This window comes from Erythrolamprus reginae, chromosome 9 (assembly GCF_031021105.1).
Source record: "Erythrolamprus reginae isolate rEryReg1 chromosome 9, rEryReg1.hap1, whole genome shotgun sequence".
In the NCBI taxonomy this organism is placed as follows: domain Eukaryota; kingdom Metazoa; phylum Chordata; class Lepidosauria; order Squamata; family Dipsadidae; genus Erythrolamprus; species Erythrolamprus reginae.
This window is the reverse complement of record NC_091958.1, coordinates 3137189-3159795: the sequence shown is the minus strand read 5'-3', so window position 1 is coordinate 3159795 and position 22607 is coordinate 3137189. Positions and strand designations below refer to the sequence as shown.

The 22607-nt window shown below is 40.8% G+C and overlaps 1 protein-coding gene across 1 annotated transcript in view; it reads left to right on the top strand.

The window, feature by feature from the left end:
• Positions 1-6577: 6577 nt before the first annotated feature.
• LOC139172656 (hepatocyte nuclear factor 4-beta-like) overlaps positions 6578-22607 on the top strand; it is a 23800-nt gene continuing 7770 nt past the window's right edge. The window contains exons 1-4 of the mRNA XM_070761887.1: positions 6578-6867; positions 17490-17661; positions 18811-18905; positions 21292-21398. Of these exons, the coding sequence (XP_070617988.1) occupies positions 6750-6867; positions 17490-17661; positions 18811-18905; positions 21292-21398 (492 nt within the window). The 5' untranslated portion in view covers positions 6578-6749. The remainder of the gene's footprint in view (positions 6868-17489; positions 17662-18810; positions 18906-21291; positions 21399-22607) is intronic.

Here is a 22607-nt window from a genome sequence, read left to right as displayed (position 1 = left end):
AACACAAACATGCATGCAAATCATAAAAAAGTACATAGAGAAGATAAAATGTATATGTATCTCTATCTTTGCATAAAGACCAACAAAAAGAAGTAATAATAATGATAATAATAATAATAATAATAATGATAACAACAATGATAATAATAACAATACCAATAATAATGATGATGATGATAATAATAATAATAATGATAATAATAATGATAATAATAATAATAATAATAATAATAATAATAATAATAATAATAATAATAATGTGTAATGTTCCCCTTCAGTCCCACAGGCCCCCTTGCTTGAATCTCCTTCCTCCCTTGGATTCGATCCATTTGTTTGTGGGAAAACAGAACCAGATATCACTTCGTGCCAGGTACATTCCTTCGGAAACTCATCCTTTTTCCTTTGGCTGTTCCGCATCTCTTCTGATGGATATGATGGATGGACCGATGAGGTTCCTTGCTGCCAAGGACAGATCACACCAGTCTTTCCAAACTGGAATGAATTGGGTGTCAACTGACATTCCAAGTTGCTTCAGAACGATATGATGGTGATTATTATTTTTCGAAGAAAACCAAGAGCCGCAGCTTGGAAATAATTGCAAGAGGCGTCTTGTTTAAAACACAGTTGCTTGGCTGAAAGGAGAGAAAGCACCAAGGCATTTCCCCACCTTTACAGTGCATGCATTCATCTCTTGGAGCGGACTGCAAAATGGGGATACGGCTCAGAATTAGTTTTGCTGCCCTGGGTTTCGACACCAAACCACAGGGAGGAAATTTGCATCGTTCTTTATTTGTGTCAAAAAACACCTACAAATTATAGTTACCTAACAATCCATACTGAGCAAATAAATTGGTACAATGGATGGAAACTAATCAAGGAGAGGAGAAAACAAACTTCTTAATTAAAGAAGGAAGGAAGGGCTAAGTAATGATACTTAAGGAATAGATACAATAATTATTATAAAAGATAAATATTAATGAAATAACTAAGCAAAGTGATAGATAAAACAGAAATACAGTTTAACACACACACACACAAATATATATATATATATATATATATATATATATATATATATATATATGTCACATGTTTTTTTTGCTGAATTTGAAAATTAAGGGATCTATTTCGGCCTTATTTTGGCCTCATCAGCTAGCCAAACCCACTGGGACTTGAACCTGCAACCTTTGCCTTGTAAGGCAGAGAATTATCCTCTAGGCTACAGTATCCAATCCCTTCAGCTCTGCACCAGGGAAAGGTTACATATTTTTGTGTCGAATCACCCTGGTGTATTGAAGGAACATCACAGCTCCTTATATATATGATGGTCTTGGTGTATTCCAGTTTCTTCCCGTGTAGGATTTGGAAATTTCTGGCGATGTTTTTACGAGGTCCCACTCGTCATCTTCAGGTTGGTGTTTCTGAAAATCTACGAAAACACACACACACACACACACACACACATATATATATAGAGAGAAATGTGACATTGAAGCAAATTACCATATAAAAAAGCAATAAAAAGTTTATAAATCTTTTATGGGGGGGTTGTCTGTCTTGTACTGTTTTAAGTTTGTATTGTAATGTTTTAAATGTTTTTTAAAATATTTTAAAAAAGGAACCTAATCAAGGATAGAAGCAATCAGGAATTAAGAAGAAATTTCCTAATAATGAGAACAATTAATCAGTGGAGTGACTTGCCTTCGGAAATTGTGTTGCTTCATCCCTGGGGTTTTTTAAGAACAGGTTGGACAGTCCCTTATCTGAAATGACCTAGGGTCTCCTGCTTGAGTTGGAGGTTGGACTAGATGACCTTCAGGGTCCTTTCCAGTTCTGTTCTGATTGAGGTGTCAAATAGATCACCCTCAAAAGACAATTGGACATTCCTGTTTCCTTGGCTTCCACTTCTCACCCAAAAAGCTTCTTCAGTTATGAAGGTCATTCATTCATTCATTCATTCATTCATTCATTCATTCATTCATTTATTGGATTTGTATGCCGTCACTCTCCGTAGACTCGGGGTGGTTAACAACAATGATAAAAACAGCATGTAACAATCCAATCCAATACTAAAATAACTAAAAAAAACCTTATTATAGAAACTAAACATACAGACAGACATACCATGCGTAAATTGTAAAGGCCTAGGGGGAAAGAGTATCTCAGTTCCCCCATGCCTGACGGCAGAGGTGGGTTTTAAGAAATTTACGAAAGGCGAGGAGGGTGGGGGCAATTCTAATCTCTGGGGGGAGTTGGTTCCAAAGGGCCGGGGCCGCCACAGAGAAGGCTCTTCCCCTGGGTCCCGCCAAACGACATTGCTTAACTGACGGGACCCGGAGAAGGCCCACTCTGTGGGACCTAATCGGTCGCTGGGATTCGTGCAGCAGAAGGCGGTCCCTGAGATAATCTGGTCCGGTGCCAGGAAGAGCTTTATAGGTCATAACCAACACTGAAACATTGAAATACAGAACGTGTAAAAAAAAAAAAGGACATAGAATAAATAGGATTAAAACCGATTGACATTCTCCCACTGTCAGGTCTATGGCATTTTCTCTTTCCAGCAAGAGGTCTCCTGCCATTCACAAATAAATTGGTGCAGAGGTCCACAGATTACATAGCCATCTGCTATGGGTAATTTTTGTTGTGGCTGTAGTTATAAAATTAGTCTCTAATGATTTGATTTCACACCATTAATTACATCCTGGCACGCCGTTTCTAATTATACGTTTTCTCCCACAGCATTTTTATTGGTCTCTGCGTATCTAGGCCATTCATTTTCTCCTGCCCTTTTAAGTCGATTTTGGAAGCTGCCAATCTTCCCTTTGCAGTTAGCCGTTGTACAGTGCAAAATTGTTGTGAAGGCAAATACAGTAAGCGCATCTTAGTGGGTAGCCAAGGAATACAAAGAAGTCATCAGTTTTCTAACCTGCGCCTTGCAGGTATCTAAATTTCAGTATCTTTAATAGATGCTTAGTTTAGTTTACATTTGAACACTTTCGATGAAGAAGTATTCGCCGCCTACCTTGAAAATTGAATCTATTGTTAAATTGCTCATATTATTGCAACATTTCTTTTAATATTTCACCTCGATCTAACTTCCTGGATCTTGAGACCATTTATCCATGACCTCTACGCTGGAATGATAATAATTGATAATGATAATAAGTGTAATGAACCATGAATGATAAGTGCAATCGAATTCCACCTGCATAGATTTGGTAAGTGTCGTCTTGTGGCTAAATGATATGATAACATTATCCACCTACGACTTGTTCTTAAAGCTATTTTAAACTGGATTTCCCTCCTCCATTACAAATCAGAACTTTGTGGAAAGGGGAAAACCCACATCAAGACAACATATGAAAAGTCCTGTTTAGATTCAGTATTTTGAAGACTCTGGCATTCCACCTCATAATTCCATATCATACGTTTGATTAAAGCCCACTGTAACAATATCGCCAAAAAGGCTTCTAGAGTTGTTAACCTGATCCTACGCAGCTTCTGCTCTGGCAATCTCACACTACTCACCAGAGCCTACAAAACTTTTGCCAGACCCATCCTTGAATACAGTTCATCTGTCTGGAACCCATACCACATCTCAGACATCAACACCCTTGAAAATGTCCAAAGATACTTCACCAGAAGAGCCCTTCACTCCTCCACTCGAAACAGAAGACCCTACGAAAGCAGACTATCAATCCTAGGTCTAGAAAGCTTAGAACTACGTCGCCTAAAACACGATCTAAGTATTGCCCACAAGATCATATGCTGCAACGTTCTACCTGTCAATGACTACTTCAGCTTCAACTGCAACAACACAAGAGCACGCAACAGATTCAAACTTAATATTAACCGCTCCAAACTTGACTGTAAAAAATATGACTTCAGTAACCGAGTTGTTGAAGCATGGAACTCATTACCTGACTCAGTAGTGTCAACCCCTAACCCCAAACATTTCCCCCTTAGACTATCCACGATTGACCTCTCCAGGTTCCTTAGAGGTCAGTAAGGGACGTGCATAAGTGCACCAGTGTGCCTTCCGTCCCCTGTCCAATAGTCTCTCCTTTTCTCATTTATCTTTTCTTCCTTTCAAATATGTTCACCTATACTTTTATATCTTTTCTTCTATTCTTTTCTTTAGTTATATTACTACATATCTTTCTCTTCAATGTGTATTATGTATTGGACTAACTAACTAACTAACTAACTAACTAACTAACTAACTAAATAAATAAATAAATAAAGATTTTGTTTTTTTCAGATCTCTAGAAAAGGAGAACTATAGACTGCCCAAGACGGACTCGTTTCAAATATTTTGTATGCTTAACAAATAAGAACATTGGACTTCTGTCACACTGGCTAAAAAAAAAAAAAAGGGAACTTGAGAATTGCCAATTTCACCGATGAAGAATATTTCTGCTGGTACTCAGCGTACCGGAAATAATAGTTTTTATATGATCCGAAGCAGGGACATTGTGAGAAAAGTTAAGCATCCTTGTCATTTTTTGCAGCACTCATGCTGTGTTTTGCAAGGCTAGGGAAACCATGAAGTTTTGTGAGGCATATTTCCTGAGTTACACACCAATGGGCATCGCAATGAATCTGTGGAACAGCTTGCCTCCAGAAGTTGTAAATGCTCCAACACTGGAAGTTTTTAAGAAGAGATTGGATAACTATATGTCTGAAGCTGTGTAGGGTTTCCTGCCTTGGAGTAGAAGACCTCCAAGACCAACAAATGCTCTACCCTCCACATTGGCAAAAAGAATCCTAACCGCACATACGAACTGAATAAACAATCTCTCACTGCTAACCCGCATTCTGTAAAGGACCTTGGAATACTAATATCGAATGACCTAAGTGCTAAAGCCCACTGCAACAATATCGCCAGCTTAGAACTACGTCGCCTAAAACACGATCTAAGTATTGCCCACAAGATCATATGCTGCAACGTTCTACCTGTCAATGACTACTTCAGCTTCAACTGCAACAACACAAGAGCACGCAACAGATTCAAACTTAATACGAACCGCGCCAAACTTGACTGTAAAAAATATGATTTCAATAATCGAGTTATCGAAGCGTGGAACTCATTACCGGACTCAATTGTGTCAACCCATAACCCCCAACACTTCTCCCTTAGACTCTCCACGATTGACCTCTCCAGGTTCCTAAGAGGCCAGTAAGGGGCGTACATAAGTGCACTGGTGTGCCTTTCATCCCCTGTCCAATTGTCTTTCCTTTCTCTCACTTATCATATATATTCTCTTCCTTTCATATATCCTCTCCTCTAAGTTCACTTTCACCCTCTTTTATATTATCACATGTCTATTTTTCTTCCTATGTATTTGTGTATTGGACAAATGAGTAAATAAAATAAATAAATAAAATAAGTTACCTTCCAACTCTGTGATTTTATTCTACCTATCAAAATAGGGTGTGATCTCTGCAACTAAAAAGACCCTAGTTAGTGGTGTTCTACCACAATGGATTTACTATCTGCAAGAGTAATGAACCCTAATTAACATCTAATGGAACTGATACTAGAATTACAGGAAATGCCAGGACATAGTCCAAGGATAAAAGAAGTACACAGTCTTATCTGCCCAAGGAGTCGTTTGTGCTCTGCTTATTCCTTTAAACCCATAGGCACAGATTGCACAATTAAATTATATCTCATGCAAAAATAATAAAAATTTGGCACCACTCCAGGCTGCCTTCACCAAACTTTTCTGGGCTCCAATGAATAGAGATATCCCCTTGTCTTAAATAAACCAAATAATCTATTGTATCTTTGGATCAAATATACCCTGCTCAGAAAAATAAATTGGAATCTAATGGCAACTATACTGCTCAAAAAAATAAAGGGGACACTTAAACAACACAATACAACTCCAAGTCAATCAAACTTCTGTGAAATCAAACTGTCCGCTTAGGAAGCAACACTGATTGATCAATGTCACCTGCTGTTGTCAGCACGTTCAACCTTGTACAGAACAAAGTATTCAATGAGAATATTTCATCCATTCAGATCTAGGATGGGTTCTTTGAGTGTCCCCTTTATTTTTTTTTAGCAGTATATTTCTATCTACAATTAATTTCTCTTGGTGGAGAGGTGTTGGAGACACTGACATTTAACTTACAGTAAAATATTTATTTTAAAAGGTGAGAGGTCAGAGAGATTGGGCTGCAGGCAAGAGAGCCCTGGGTTCAACATGGTAGCCTGGAGATTGGTCTTGAGGTCATCGATGCTAAGACCCTGGAAAGAGTCTTAAGATGGTTTGTATCTGAGGTTGTTTTTTTTTTCTTTTAATGAATCTATGGGCCATCTTACTGTCTGCACTTTTCAAAATGTTTACTCAAGGATTGCCATAAACTGCATGCTATTGAAAGAAGGATTCCAAGTTGATTTGAAACCGAGTCTTATCTGCATCATATAATCATGATCCAAGGCATACATTCATGGGGGTGGGGAGGGAGAGAGAGAGAGAGAGAGAGAGAGAGAGAGAGAGAGAGAGAGAGAGAGAGAGAGAGAGAGAGAGAGAGAGAGAAATACTAGGTCATTTATATCTTCTAACCTCCTGACAATGCTGGGAGAGAGTAAAAGGGGTGGGGGGTGGGGGTGGGGGAGCTAGGTAATGATTTGTCATCTGGGCAGCTCGGCGTAGTAGTCAACCCTTCTGTGTTAGAAACCCTAGCTCTGATTGACAGCCGGGTCGTGGGGGCCTTGCCCGCCTGCGTTGACAAGAATTATGAGGATTTGTCAAAGCCTAATGGAAATGGACATGCCAGATTATGCCGAGTCTCTCGACTCCTCGTACACCATGCTAGAGTTTGAAAACCTGAGGGTGCTGCCCACCAACTCATCAGGTGAGGAGATACCTTCTTTGCTCTCTCTCTCTCTCCAATCGGACCCTGTTATCTTAGTCATCCTCTTGGTGGACAAAAAAGACCGTGGGGTCGAAGGGTGGATAGTACCAACTTGTCCCGGTGAACTCTCCGAGGAACAGAAGCATTGGGCTGTGGAGAGATAATAGGACCTAGAATTAGATGGCCGATCAAACTTCTTGAGAACTTTCCTGGATTGGCACGGAGAGAACGTTGTCTTAAACTCTTGCTTCATTGGACCTAGTAAGGCCAACTACTTAGCTACATGGATTAGGATCATGTCTGGATAACTGTCTTCCTAAGGATGGTTGGTGGGTTTCAGAAATAAGTGAATGTTTCCCACAACAGGCTACTATGTTTGTCGAGAGCCTTTGGAAACAAGATAGCACACAAGAGAGTTGAGCTGTTTAGACAATGAGTGCTTTTAGAAATAATGCAGGAAATAAACAAACGTTCCTTTGGGGGGGGAATAGATAATTTAGCAGTCTTGTCTCCGTGAAATTACTTTCTCTGCCTACTCTGCCTAGAGGTATAACAAGCAGGAAGAGGGAGATTGTGATCCCCTTATATAGAGCGCTGGTGAGACCACATTTGGAATACTGTGTTCAGTTCTGGAGACCTCACCTACAAAAAGATATGGACAAAATTGAACGGGTCCAAAGACGGGCTACAAGAATGGTGGAAGGTCTTAAGCATAAAACGTATCAGGAAAGACTTCATGAACTCAATCTGTATAGTCTGGAGGACAGAAGGAAAAGGGGGGACATGGTCGGAACATTTAAATATATTAAAGGATTAAATAAGGTCCAGGAGGGAAGTGTTTTTAATAGGAAAGTGAACACAAGAACAAGGGGACACAATCTGAAGTTAGTTGGGGGAAAGATCAAAAGCAACGTGAGAAAATATTATTTCACTGAAAGAGTAGTAGATCCTTGGAACAAACTTCCAGCAGACGTGGTTGGTAAATCCACAGTAACTGAATTTAAACATGCCTGGGATAAACATATATCCATCCTAAGATAAAATACAGGAAATAGTATAAGGGCAGACTAGATGGACCATGAGGTCTTTTTCTGCCGTCAGTCTTCTATGTTTCTATGTTTCTATGTTTCTACCCAACCTTGTATTTTTTTTCTCTTGCTGGGGAAAAAAAAGACCATCTAAAATTCATTGTTGCTTAACAAACGATATGGTCTTTTCTTTTTTCACACCATCAAACTTCACAGAAAATTGGTACAGCTTGGATTTGTAACCCACTTTTCAAAGGTTTATCTGGATATGTGTCGGTGTATCTGCCCGAGGGCATTATTTTTTGTGTTCAGCATTCTTCAAAAAATATGCTCGAGGAACTACGTGACTCTTTAAAGCTGTTGTAAGTCTCTGGGCTGTTTAAAAAATTGTTGCATGTTTTGGAGGCTAAGAAAGATGGCATTAATGTGATTTTTTCCCCCTTTGGGATATTTCTTCATCTGGATATATCTTGGCGTTTGGTTCCTGTGAACTGCACTGTTATCAATTTAGTGGAAAAATCACACTTACTTACTTACTTCTACTAAGAGAGTGTGTGACTGTTGTTCTGCATCAGAGAATTGTAGAATTGGAAGGGACCTTGAAGGTCTTGTAGTCCACCTCCAAGAACACAGAACAGGGGATCTTATACCCTCCTGGATAAATGGTTCCCCAATCTTTTCTTGAAAAGATCTTGTGATGGGTCTGAGCCTTGCTAAGAAGCCAAGAAGAGGAACAAAAATAGAAGTTCCTGGATGGACAAAAACCCACAGACTTAAAAAGTGGGGAACCAATATTGATTTTATGAGAATGGAGAGTGAAGCTGTAAGATTTCAGAGCTGGTCACCCACAAGCTTTTATTTCATTTTTTTAAACAGGAAAAATATGGACTACTGGGGAAAAAAGGGAAGGACTATAAGACTGACCAGTGTATAAGAAACACCAATTTTTGTAAAGAGGGGTCCGTTTTTGACCCATTTTTGTGAAAAACAGGCCATGTAAAGGGTTTGGGAAGCCTGATGAATGCTCCTGGGGGCTGGGGGAAGGCAAAAATACCCCCGTTTTTTCAAAAACAGGCCTGTTTTTCACCCATTCCCCCCCTCAAAAACGGGAGTGTTTTTGCCTTACCCCAGCCCTCTCAAACCCTCTGCGCATGCCAATTTTGTGAAAAAGGTCCCACTTTTTGCAAACATGGGATATGGAGCCAGGACTTTGGGAGGCCAAAAATAGCTGTATTCGGTGTATAAGATGCACTGACATTTACACCGTCTTTTAGAGGGGAAAAAGGTGCAACTTATACTTTGAAAAATAAGGCATTTCTTTAGCAGCGACTTTCCAATTCTGACTTCCAAGCAACATTCTGGAGTTTTTAGGCAACGGGAAGTTTTTTTTACAACAGGATCTTGTAAAGTCAGAGGTGAAGTTGAAAACCTAAAGTCTGCGGAATACAGGATGTCCTCCAGTTACAACTACAATGGAGCCCAAAATCTCTGCTGCTAAGTGAGGCAGTTGCTAGGTGGGCTTGGCCCCATTTTGCAATCTTTCTTGTCTCTGCTTGACCAGGGCATCACTTCGTATGTTAAGTTACTAATGAGGTCGTTAAGTGAATTGGGATTCCCCATTGACTTTCCTTGTGAGGAGGTCACAAAAGCAGATCACAGGACAATACAACGGTCACAAATATGAGATCCTAGCCAAGCGGCAGAATTTTGATCACGTGACCATGCAAATGATGTAATTTATTGATTGATTGATTGATTGAATTTGTATGCCGCCCCTCTCCGAAGACTCAGGGTGGCTAACAACAGTAATAAAACAGCATATAATAATAATCCAATACTAAAACAATTAAAAACCCATTATTATAAAAACCAAACATACATGCAGACATACCATGCATAAAATTGTAAGGGCCTAGGGGGAAAGAGTATCTCAATTCCCCCATGCCTGGTGGCAGAGGTGGGTTTTAAGTAGCTTACGAAAGGCAAGGAGGGTGGGGGCAATTCTAATCTCTGGGGGGAGTTGGTTCCAGAGGGCCAGGGCCGCCACAGAGAAGGCTCTTCCCCTGGGTCCCGCCAAGCGACATTGTTTGGTTGACGGGACCCGGAGAAGACCCACTCTGTGGGACCTAACTGGTCACTGGGATTCGTGCAGCAGAAGGATAATAATCTGGTCCAGTGCCATGAAGGGCTTTATAGGTCATAACCAACACTTTGAATTGTGACCGGAAACTGATCAGCAACCAATGCAGACGGCGGAGTGTTGGTGTAACATGGGCATATTTGGGAAAGCCCATGATTGCTCTCGCAGCTACATTCTGCACGATCTGAAGTTTCCGAACACTTTTCAAAGGTAGCCCCATGTAGAGAGCGTTACAGTAGTCGAGCCTCGAGGTGATGAGGGCATGAGTGACTGTGAGCAGTGACTCCCGGTCCAAATAGGGCCACAACTGTTGCACCAGGCAGACCTGGGCGAACGCCCCCCTCGCCACAGCTGAAAGATGTTTCTCTAATGTGAGCTGTGGATCGAGGAGGACGCCAAAGTTGCGGACCCTCTCCGAGGGGGTCAATAATTCCCCCCCTCAGGGTAATGGATGGACAGATGGAATTGTCCTTGGGAGGCAAGACCCACAGCCACTCCGTCTTGTCTGGGTTGAGTTTGAGTTTGTTGACACCCATCCAGGCCCCAACAGCCTCCAGGCACCGGCATATCACGTCCACTGCTTCGTTGACTGGACATGGGGTGGAGATGTATAACATATTTGGGAAAGCCCATTGTCATAAGCAGTGGGTGGGTTGCTATTGGATCAACTCGGTACAGTGAACCAGAACGGGTGGCTCCGCCCACCCACCTGTACATCATCAAAAAACACTCTGCGCATGCGCAGAAATGTTGCATGCGTTCAAAGTGCACCCCTGCACCCCCAATCCTATTCCCAAACCAATAGTAAAGGTAAGAGGAACCCACTACCGGTCATAAGTACGGAAAAAGTCATAGAAACATAGAAACCTAGAAGATTAACAGCAGAAAAAGACCTCCTGGTCCATCTAGTCTGCCGTTATATTATTTCCTGTATTTTATATTAGGATGGATCTATGTTTATCCCAGGCATGTTTAAATTCAGTCACTGTGGATTTACCAACCACAAATTAATTAATAAAAATTAATAAATAGAAACATAGAAGATTGACAGCAGAAAAAGACGTCATGGTCCATCTAGTCTGCCCCTATACTATTTCCTGTATTTTATCTTAGGATGGATCTATGTTTATCCCAGCCGTGTTTCAATTCAGTGACTGTGGATTTACCAACCACGTCTGCTGGAATTTTGTTCCAGGCATCTACTACTCTTTCAGTCAAATAATATTTTCTCACGTTGCTTCTGATCTTTCCCCCAACTCACCTCCGATTGTGCCCCCTTGTTCTTGGGTTCACTTTCCTATTAAAAACACTTCCCTCCTGAATCTTATCTAACCCTTTAACATATTTAAATGCTTCGATCGTGTCCCCCCTTTCCCTTCTATCCTACAGACTAGACAGATGGAGTTCATGAAACCTGTCCTCATAAGTTTTGTGCTTAAGACCTTCCACCATTCTTGTAGCCCGTCTTTGGACCTGCTCAATTTGATCCATATCTTTTTGTAGGTGAGGTCTCCAGAACTGAGCACAGTATTATTCCCAATGGGGTCTCACCAGCGCCCTATACAGAGGGATCACAATCTCCCTCTTCCTGCTTGTGATACCTCTAGCTATGCAGCCAAACATTCTACTTGCTTTCCCTGCCGCCTGACCACACTGCTCACCCATACGTCATTGGTTCCGGTGCCATTGTAACCTCAAGCAGTCACTAAACAAGCTGTTCTAAGCAAAGGGCTTCCTGTAATAAGATTCTTCAGACCCAAGTTGCTGAGTTCTTTTACATACAGGCCAGGCTTACACAAACTTTGTTTTTAAACCCCAAAGCTGCTTTTTTAAGAGGCGACTGGACTTTCCTGGGTTTTTTTTTCTTTGAAGACATTTCGCTTCTTATCCAAGAAGCTTCTTCAACTCTGACAGTATCATCCAAGAAGCAAAACATCTTGAAGGAAAGAAAAAACCAGGAAAGTCCAGGTGCCTCTTGAAAAAAACACCTTTGGGACAACCATGACCTGGAGGACTGAAAATCTCCATAGACACATTCTTTACGGGAATTTGACTGATTATTATTATTTTTTTTGAGAGGGGGGTATTATATGCACACACCCCGAGATTATGAAATTTAGCAAATCCATTTTCATGGCCTGGTTTTAGATATCCATCCTGGGGGTGCCTATTAAATGGGGAACATAAATAGAATATTTATTTATTTATTTATTTATTTAATTTATTTAATTTATTTAATTTATTTAATTTATTTTATTTATTTAATTTATTTTATTTATTTTATTTATTTTATTTATTTTATTTATTTTATTTATTTTATTTATTTTATTTATTTTATTTATTTTATTTATTTTATTTATTTTATTATTTATTTAATTTTATTTATTTATTTATTTAATTAATTTTATTTATTTTATTTATTTGTTTGTTTATTTATTTATTTTATTTTATTTATTTTATTTTATTTTATTTATTTATTTGTTTGTTTGTTTGTTTGTTTGTTTGATTTGATTTGATTTGATTTGATTTGATTTGATTTGATTTGATTTGATTTGTATGCCGCCCCTCTCCGTAGACTTGGGGCAGCTCACAACACAATAAAACAGTTCATAACAAATCTAATAATTTAAAATTTAAAATATTTTTTAAAAACCCATTATTACACAGACATACATATAAACATACCATACATAAATTGTATAGGCCCGGGGGAGATGTCTCAGTTCCCCCATGCCTGACGACAAAGGTGGGTTTTGAGGAGTTTATGAAAGGCAAGGAGAGTGGGGGCAGTTCTAATCTCTGGGGGGAACTGGTTCCAGAGAGTCGGGGCCGCCACAGAGAAGGCTCTTCCCCTGGGCCCCGCCAAATGACATTGTTTAGTTGACGGGACCGGGAGAAGGCCAACTCTGTGGGACCTAATTGATCGCTGGGATTCATGCGGCAGAAGGTGGTCTCAGAGATATTCTGGTCCGATGCCATGAAGGGCTTTATAGGTCATAACCAACACTTTGAATTGTGACCGGAAATTGATTGGCAACCAATGCAGACTGCGGAGTGTTGGTGTAACATGGGCATATTTGGGAAAGCCCATGATTGCTCTCGCAGCTGCATTATATGAACTGACAACCCATCTCCACCTCTGTAGCTGAATTTAAATTTCTGCACTCCTTTCAATTCATTCAAATATTCTATTTTGATTGGGGGATTGAATCTCTGTAGCCGCCCATCTCGTCCAGACGTGCACATTTGAACTCATTCATTTCTCTTTCTGCCATAAAATGGTTCTGGAATCGCTTGGTTTCCACAGGACTAGAATATTGATGTATGGTAAAAGTTCACATTGTAGACGCCACATGCTAGTTTTTTCCTAAAGGTGAAGGCTGTTTCAAGCAGGCATCGGGCTATTTGCTTACGAGCTAATCAGTAAACCAGCTTGCTCAGGAACTAGCTGTTTTGAAATTAACCGTGTTTGCCTTTGGTAAGCACTCTCTTGAAAAAAACCTCGGTCTAAACAGCTTTAGAGAACCGAGCCAAAAGGTTCTGGACCAATCCCGTCAATGAAACAGAGGAGGTCTATCCAAGAACTGGACATGATGCATTAGGGAAACCGTTTTTCTGGCAAAATTATGGAAAAGAATCAGAAAGGAGCCCGTTCAGTTACGGAGGACATTCCCACCACTTGGAGAAAGGGATCCTGGGCAATTTGACTATCAAGGAAATGTCTTTTGCAAGTGTTTTTTAATTCTTTGTAATGGTAGGACTGGACAGAATAATAAGTGTTGGAAGGGACCTTGGACCTCTTCAAATCCACATCTCTTCTCAAACGGAAACCCTAGACCGGTGATGGCGAACCCACGAGTCACCTCCACAGGTGGCACATGGAGCCATATCGCAGGGCACGTGAGGCATTGCCCTATGTCAGCTCCAGTGCGCATGCGTGTACTAGCCAGCTGATTCAGGGAAACTTCCTGAAGTCCCAGAGTGTGAAAAATAGCGCAACGGCCAAACTGGAAGTTTGTTTTTCCGAACTTCTGGTTTGCCTGTTTGGCTGCTTTTTTCACCGTCCCAGACTTTAGGGAGGCCTGTGCCCATGTGCGGTGATGGGGATTATTATTTTATTTATTCGATTTTTATGCCACCCTTCTCCTTAGACTCAGGGCGGCTTACAACATGTTTAGCAATAGCACAATAGCACTATTGCCCCCACAATCCGGGTCCTCATTTGACCCACCTCGGAAGGAGGGAAGGCTGAGTCAACCTTGAGCCGGTGATGAGATTTGAACCGCTGACCTGAAGATCTACAGCCAGCTTTAGCGCCACCTCAGCTCATAACAATGGGGATGGAGGGATTGTGCACAGGGGAAGGAAAAACACCGTTTTGGTACACAAATCAAACAAGGTTCGCCATCACTGCCCAAGACTATTCCAAACAAATGGTTGGTAATGAGTTTCACGCTTTGACAACTCGATTGTTAAAGTCATATTTTTTACAGTCAAGTTTGTAGTGGTTAATATTAAATTTGAATCTGTTGCGTGCTCTTGTGTTGTTGCGGTTGAAGCTGAAGTAGTCTGAATGAACCAGTGAAATGACTTGCCTTCAGAAGTTGGGAGTGTTCCATCATTGGAAGTTTTTGGACAACCAATGGTGTCAACCCTTACCCCCAACATTTCTCCCTTAGACTATCCATGATTGACCTCTCCAGGTTCCTAAGAGGTCAGTAAGGGGCGTACATAAGTGCACTAGTGTGCCTTTCGTCCCGTCCAATTGTCTCTCCTTTATCTCATATATTATATATATTTTCTTCCTTTCATATATCTTCTCTATTTTTTTATTTTTCTTTCTATATATTACCTCATGTCTATTCTCTACTATATGTATTGTGAATTGGACAAAATAAATAAATAAATAAAAATAAAATGTAAAACACAGAAATCTTAGCAGGAAGATCTGTATCTCAGTTGCAAATATAATTTTTTTATTTCATTTGTCTCAGCTAGGAAATCAACAAAATCTCCATTATGGGCTCTGTTCTAACACAGGGTCGCTATGTGTTGGGCAGTTTGTTTTTCTGTTCCCACAGTCACAATTCAGTGACGGTATTTTGCTGCTAATCATAATGACTCATATAGTCATATAGAGGTAGCTAATAACCTGAGATATCTCGGAACATTGTTCCTGATACTTCACCAGATAAAACCATGCCAGCTCTCCAAGGTTCTGGTTGAAAAAAACCCAAAACCAATGAAAAACAACCTTCACAGCCATCCACAGTTATGAGCTTGTGTAACTAACATCCCAGGACAGGGGGAAGATATATTATAAAAGGAAAATTTAGCATTCTGGTCTGATGCAACATCTATGTACTTTGGTTACAAAGGAAGCATTGGGAAAATGTTAGCTTTAGTGTTCTAGCATTCTTTTCTCTTGTGGAAATAAAAAACTTCTTACTCAGAACCCTAAGGGATTGATCACCCTGTTAGTTCCGCTCCAAGATTTCACCTGTCACCTTTCTTAGGTCTCCCCTGATTCATACAATCCCTTTTTGGAAGGTGAAATTCACAAACCTTGACTTCTTCAGGAGACAGCTAATCTTTCTGGTTGCATTTAAGTTCCTTTTCATAGAAATAGAATAGAATAACAGAGTTGGAAGGGACCTTGGAGGTCTTCTAGTCCAACCCCCTGCTTGGGCAGGAGGCCCTACACCATGCCAGACAGATGGTGATCTAACATCAACTTAAAAACCTCCAGTGTTGGAGCCTTCACAACTTCCTGAGGCAAGCTGTTCCATGGGTTAATTGTTCTAACTGTCAGGAAATTTCTCTTTAGTTCTAAGTTGCTTCTCTCCTTGTTTAGTTTCCACCCATTTGTGGTTGTAAGTCAAGGATGGTGGGAGTTTTGGGCAGGTGGAAGGTAACCCCCCCCTCCACTAGGCACAGTTCACAACTATACCTAGTTGAAGTCTTCAATGAAAAACATTGCAGCAGGCTTTCTTGTAAAAAATGTATTTTACTTTTCTTCATAGCAAAATGTTTCTCTAAATAAACTATCATACAACTCCTATTACATCCACCACTGCAACCACCCACACAAATTACTAACCATTAACCCATGCAAGGCTGTTATTCCTTTTATATGGGTTTCAGCCAATCGGGTTGCAGCACAGTTAATAAACCCAAGATTACATACTGATTATGGTTTACATCAGCCTTCCCTATGGTTACAGACCATTTAGTTGCATTGTAATATTACTTCAGGAAATAAACTTATTTCCAACAAAGGACTGCCTACGTTGGATTGGGTTGAAATTAATATTATTATTATTATTATTATTATTATTATTATTATTATTATTATTATTATTATGTCAATACAACACAGCAAACGAGATCACTATGCTGGATTTCGTATTTCATCACCAGTCAGGCGCTTCCCAAGCACCTAGGACTGCGTGATGTAGCGGTGAATTATGTGTGCCGATCCCAGTAAAGCGGCCTTTTGCAATTGACAGATGGAGATTTTGTCAATTCCAATGGTTTTCAAATGTCCGCTGAGATCCTTTGGCCCTGCGCCCAGCGTGCCAAGGACCACTGGGACCACTTTTACGGGCTTATGCCAGAGTTGTTGCAGCTCGATTTTTAGATCTTCGTATTTCACTAATTTCTCTAGCTGTTTATTATTATTATTATTATTATTATTATTATTATTATTATTATTATTATTATATTTGTATGCCTCCCCTCTCCAAAGACTCGAGGCGGTTCACAACAATAAAAACAATATTATAACAAAACAAATCTAATATTAAAAGAAGCATATAAAACCCTATCATATATTTAAAAACCAAACAGCACATTCATACCAAACGTGAAACAAAATATAAAGAAGCCTCGGGGGAAAGGTGTCTCAACTCCCCCATGCCTGGTGGTATAAGTGAGTCTTGAGCAATTTACGAAAGACAAGGAGGGTGGGGGCAGTTCTAATCTCCGGGGGAGTTGATTCCAGAGGGCCGGGGCCGCCACAGAGAAGGCTCTTCCCCTGGGGCCCGCCAAATGACATTGTTTAGTTGACGGGACCCGGAGAAGGCCAACTCTGTGGGACCTTATCGGCCGCTGGGATTCGTACGGTAGTAGGAAGTTCCGGAGGTATTCTGGTCCAATGCCATGTAGGGCTTTAAAGGTCATGACCAACCCTTTGAATTGTGACCGGAAACTGATCGGCAGCCAATGCAGGCCACAGAGTGTTGTAGAAATGTGGGCAAATCTGGGAAGCCCAGCGATGGCTCTCGCGGCTGCGTTCTGCACGATCTGAAGTTTCCGAACACTTTTCAAAGGTAGCCCCATGTAGAGAGTGTTGCAGTAATGTTGTTATCTTGATTAGTCCTGTATTGTTCTTAATCATGGCCCAGTTGAAGTCTTTATAATTCCAAAACGACTGCCTTTTCTCATTATTACAGAGGCCCTTGTCTCGGAGACAAGCAACAATGGCTTACTTGCAAATGGGATCAACTCGTTGTGCTCCATCTGCGGGGATCGGGCAACTGGGAAGCATTACGGTGCTTCCAGCTGTGATGGCTGCAAAGGGTTCTTCAGAAGGAGCGTCCGTAAGAATCACATGTATTCGTGCAGGTATAAAGAGGCGGTTGCTTTTTTGAGGGAAGCCTGGGAAACTCCCATTTCCTTACATGTGTTTCTCAACCTTGGCAGTTTGAAGATGAGTGGCCTTCAACTTTCAGGATTCTGGGAGTTGAAGTCCACACAACTTCAAGTTCTCACTTGTGGGTTGTGGTATGAAGGTGGAGTCCACACATCTCCAAGCCTGCTAGCTGGGGAATTCTGGGAGTTGAAATCCATATGTCTTCAAGCCCACACAGGTGGGTTGTGTATGAAGGTGGACAACAGGGGAAGGTCCAGGAAAGTCCACCCATTTCCAAGCCTGCTAGCTGGGGAATTCTGGGAGTTGATGTCCACATGTCTTCAAGTTCTCACTTGTGGGTTGTGGTATGAAGGTGGAGTCCACCCATCTCCAAGCATGCTACCTGGGGAATTCTGGGAGTTGATGTCCACATGTCTTCAAGTTCTCACTTGTGGGTTGTGGTATGAAGGTGGAGTCCACCCATCTCCAAGTATGCTACCTGGGGAATTCTGGGAGTTGAAGTCCATACGTCTTCAAGTTCTCACTTGTGGGTTATGGTATGAAGATGGAGTCCACCCATCTTCAAGCATGGTAGCTGGGGAATTCTGGGAGTTTAAGTCCACATATCTTCAGGTTCTCACTTGTGGGTTGTGGTATGAAGGTGGAGTCCACCCATCTCCAAACAAGCTAGCTGGGGAATTCTGGGAGTTGAAGTCTACACATCTTCAAGCCCACACAGGTGGGTTGTATATGAAGATGGACAACAATAGAAGGTCCAGGAAAGTCCACACAACTTTAAGCAGCTGGCTGGAGAATTCTGGGGGTTGAAGACCCTATGTCTTCCAGTGACCAAATTTGAGAAAAACAACAACCATTAGCAGTCCTGAGAAACATCGTTGTTTCCCCAAAGGCATAAACTTTGTCTTTAGTTATTTCTCGGAAGAGGTAATGATTTACAAAGCAATAAATGAAGACGTCCTCTCCATATAATTTTCTCATATTTTGTAGGAGATTTCTGGGTGGAAACACAGGATAAACGCTCTGTCCTTTGCTAAAACAGACCTAAAAACAGAAATTACCAACCCAGATTGGGAAATGATCTGTTTTCTCTTTCCTCAGAATTAACCTCTTTCCCATTCCAGGTTCAGTCGACAATGTGTGATCGATAAAGACAAGAGAAACCAGTGTCGGTATTGCCGCCTGAAAAAATGTTTCCGAGCAGGAATGAAAAAAGAAGGTAATTCCCTCCAACTGTCGCCCATTTCAGAGTGTGATACAGTCCACGTTGTGTTGCTGGCTGTGTAATCTCTGGATGAGACAATGAGTCAGAGTAAGTTCCACGTAAACAGATCTCTTTTATGAGTCACAGATCAGCGAGGAAGGATTGCCTTTCTCCCAAAGTTAAAATGACTCAGATTAGCCCGGATTAATCTTGCTCCCTGAATTGTAATCGAAAGAGGCAGGAAAAATTTGTTGAGGCTCTAATAAAACTTTCTGCTCCCTTCTAAGATCTGATACGTCCATCTCCCTAAATTCTTCTGCCTGAAATTTCTCAGTGCATTGTTGAGCAATAATAATAGTAATAATAATGCCGCACGAATCCCAGCGACCAGTTAGGTCTCACAGAGTTGGCCTTCTCCGGGTCCCGTCAACTAAACAATGTCGTTTGGCGGGACCCAGGGGGAGAGCCTTCTCTGTGGCGGCCCCGACCCTTTGGAACCAACTCCCCCCAGAGATTAGAACTGCCCCCACCCTCCTTGCTTTTCGTAAGCTCCTTAAAACCCACCTCTGTCATCAGGCATGGGGGAATTGAGACTTTCCCTTCCCCCTAGGCTTATAAAATTTATGCATGGTATGTCAGTATGTATGATTAGTTTCTTAAATTGGTTTAAAAAAAAAAAAATTAACTTAAATATTAGATTTGTTTACATTGTATTATTATTGTTGTTAGCCGCCCCGAGTCTACGGAAGGGGGCGGCATACAAATCTGATTAATAAATAAATAAATAAATAAATAATAATAATAATTATTATTATTATAATTTATTAGATTTGTATGCCGCCCCTCTACGAAGACTATAATAAAAACAATATTATAGTAGAACAAATCTAATATTAAAAAACATATAAAACCCTATCATTATTTAAAAAACCCAAACAACACATGCATACCAAACATAAAACAAAGTATAAAAGAGCCTGGGGGAAAGGTGTCTCAACTCCCCCATGCCTGGGGATAAGTGAGTTTTGAGTAGTTTACGAAAGACAGGGAGGGTGGGGGGAGTTGATTCCAGAGGGCCGGGGCCGCCACAGAGAAGGCTCTTCCCCTGGGGCCCGCCAAACGACATTGTTTAGTCAACGGGAGAAGGTCAACTCTGTGGGACCTAATTGGCCGCTGGGATTCGTGCGGTAGAAGGCGATTCCGGAGGTATTCTGGTCCAATGCCATGTAGGGCTTTAAAGGTCATTACCAACCCTTTGAATTGTGACTGGAAACTGATCAGCAGCCAGTGCAGACCATAAGGAAATGAACCTTATGATTTATGGTTTTGATGATTATAGACAGATTTCAGAAAAAAAGGGAGTTATGTGATGACCATAGAGTAAGAAGTGAATTTATAATTATTTTCACGCCCTGTAAATTGCTGTATTCATTTCCTCTCTTGCGCTGATAAGCATCTATTTTGATCTCTTGGGACAGCAAGATTTTCTTGACCAATGCTCAAAAACCAAACAACACGAAAGCCACACCATGGACTCACACACAATGCAAAAGCACACAAAATGGTCTCTGTAACAACAATCAGGAACTTCACAGAGCCACAAAGAGCTCAAAACCCAACTTTCACACTTCACACACAAACGCCACACAACGGACTCACGCACAATGCAAAAAGCACATAAAATGGACCCAGCAAGGGCAAGCAGAAACCTCACAGAGTCATAGAGAGCTCAAAAAACCAACTATCACACTTTGCACAAAAATAGCACACAAGCTACACAACTGTTTAACACACAATGCAGAAGCAGCTGGACTTCACACAAAATGGTCTCTGCAACAAGCAGAGAGTGTCACAGATCAGGCGAATAAGCAGTTTTAAAAAAAGTTTTATTTCTTTTTCAAAAGTAAGTTCCCCCTCTCAGCTGATTGTCAAACTTTTTTCTTAACTTTTTAAAGCATTTTTACTACCAGTTCCAATGAATAAGTAGTTAAAAATGCTTTAAAAAAGCTTTTGAAAGCTTTGCTGCGCGATCTTTGGAATCTATTTTCTGCTTTTTAAAACCCTTTTTACTACCGAAGCATTTGTTACTACTAGTTCTGACGAACCGGGCTGAACCAGTAGCATTTTACTCCAGTCATAAGTCACTTTTTTCAGTGCCGTTGTAACTCTGAATGCTTGCTAAATGAACTGTGATAAGTCAAGGACTACCTTGTGTAAGGAAGGGGCTGCTTAAGTAGGAGGTCTCCCCAGGGAGCCACCGTCATAAGGATTCGCTTCTTGGAAGTGAATGCTCCGCTAAAAGTTCACGAATGATGGTGCAAGTTGATCGACCCATCGACTGAACTGTCGCTCACTGGGCAGGCGGCCAATTCTTCATCCTCTCTTTATTTCTCCCTAAAAGCTGTACAGAATGAACGGGACAGGATCAGCATCAGGAGAAGCAGTTATGAAGACAATGGGGCACTGTCCATCACTATCCTAACCCAAGCAGAAGCAATGGCGCATCAGGTAAGGGATGGGTGGGTGGATGGATAGATAGATAGATAGGTAGATAGGTAGATAGGTAGATAGGTAGATAGGCAGATAGCTAGATAGGTAGATAGGTTGATAGATGATAGATGGGTGATAGATAGATAGATAGATAGATAGATAGATATGATAGGTAGGTAGGTAGGCAGGTAGGTAGATAGGTTGATAGATCATAGATGGATGATAGATAGATAGATAGATAGATAGATGATAGATGGATAGATGGATAGATGGATAGATGGATAGATAGATAGATAGATAGATAGATAGATAGATAGATAGACAGACAGACAGACAGGCAGGCAGGCAGACAGACAGATAGATAGATAGACAGAGAGACAGACAGATGATAGGTAGGTAGGTAGATAGGTAGATAGATGATAAATACATATAGATAGATAGAGCACTATCCCCAGATCTTCTTGCACTAACAACTGTGAATTTATTTTGACACCCCAGTTATTTCTGATAGATAACTTTGCACTAAACTACCCAAGAGGGTTTTTACCCATACAGAATTCATTTTGATCTATCTCAACTCTGCAAGTTTAACAATCTATTTGCAGTGGGGGCTTCGTTCTTATCTTTCAACTTGGAGTGGTGATGAAAACACTTGTAATATATTGCCACCTGCTGGAGTAACAGGACCTACTGAATTTGAGTGTACGATGCCCAAATCAAATGAATGGAGTGAGGGAGGGGAAAATGTATGGCTTTGATGTTTCTGGTGGCGGTGTTCGTTTCTGAAAACGTGCCCATTGCATGCATACATTTATAAATTTAATTATCCCTTTTAATCTAAGGCTTATTTTTAAAAATGTATTAAAATGGGCATGCATACTGAAGACTATTTATTTCTCCAAACATAGACATCGTTGTTTCGATTAATGCACATTTCTTCCATATAATGCATGGCTGTCCATCTTTCCTTCCTTCCTTCCCTCCCTCCCTCCTTCCTTCCATATAATGCATGACTTTCCTTCCTTCCTTCCTTTCTTCTTTCCTTCCTTCCTTCCTTCCTTTCCTCAATATAATACATGACTTTCCATCCTTCCTTCCTTCCTTTCTTCTTTCCTTCCTTCCTTTCCTCAATATAATACATGACTTTCCATCCTTCCTTCTTTCCTTCCTTTCTTTCCTCAATATAATGCATGACTTTCCTTCCTTCCTTCCTTTCTTCTTTTCTTC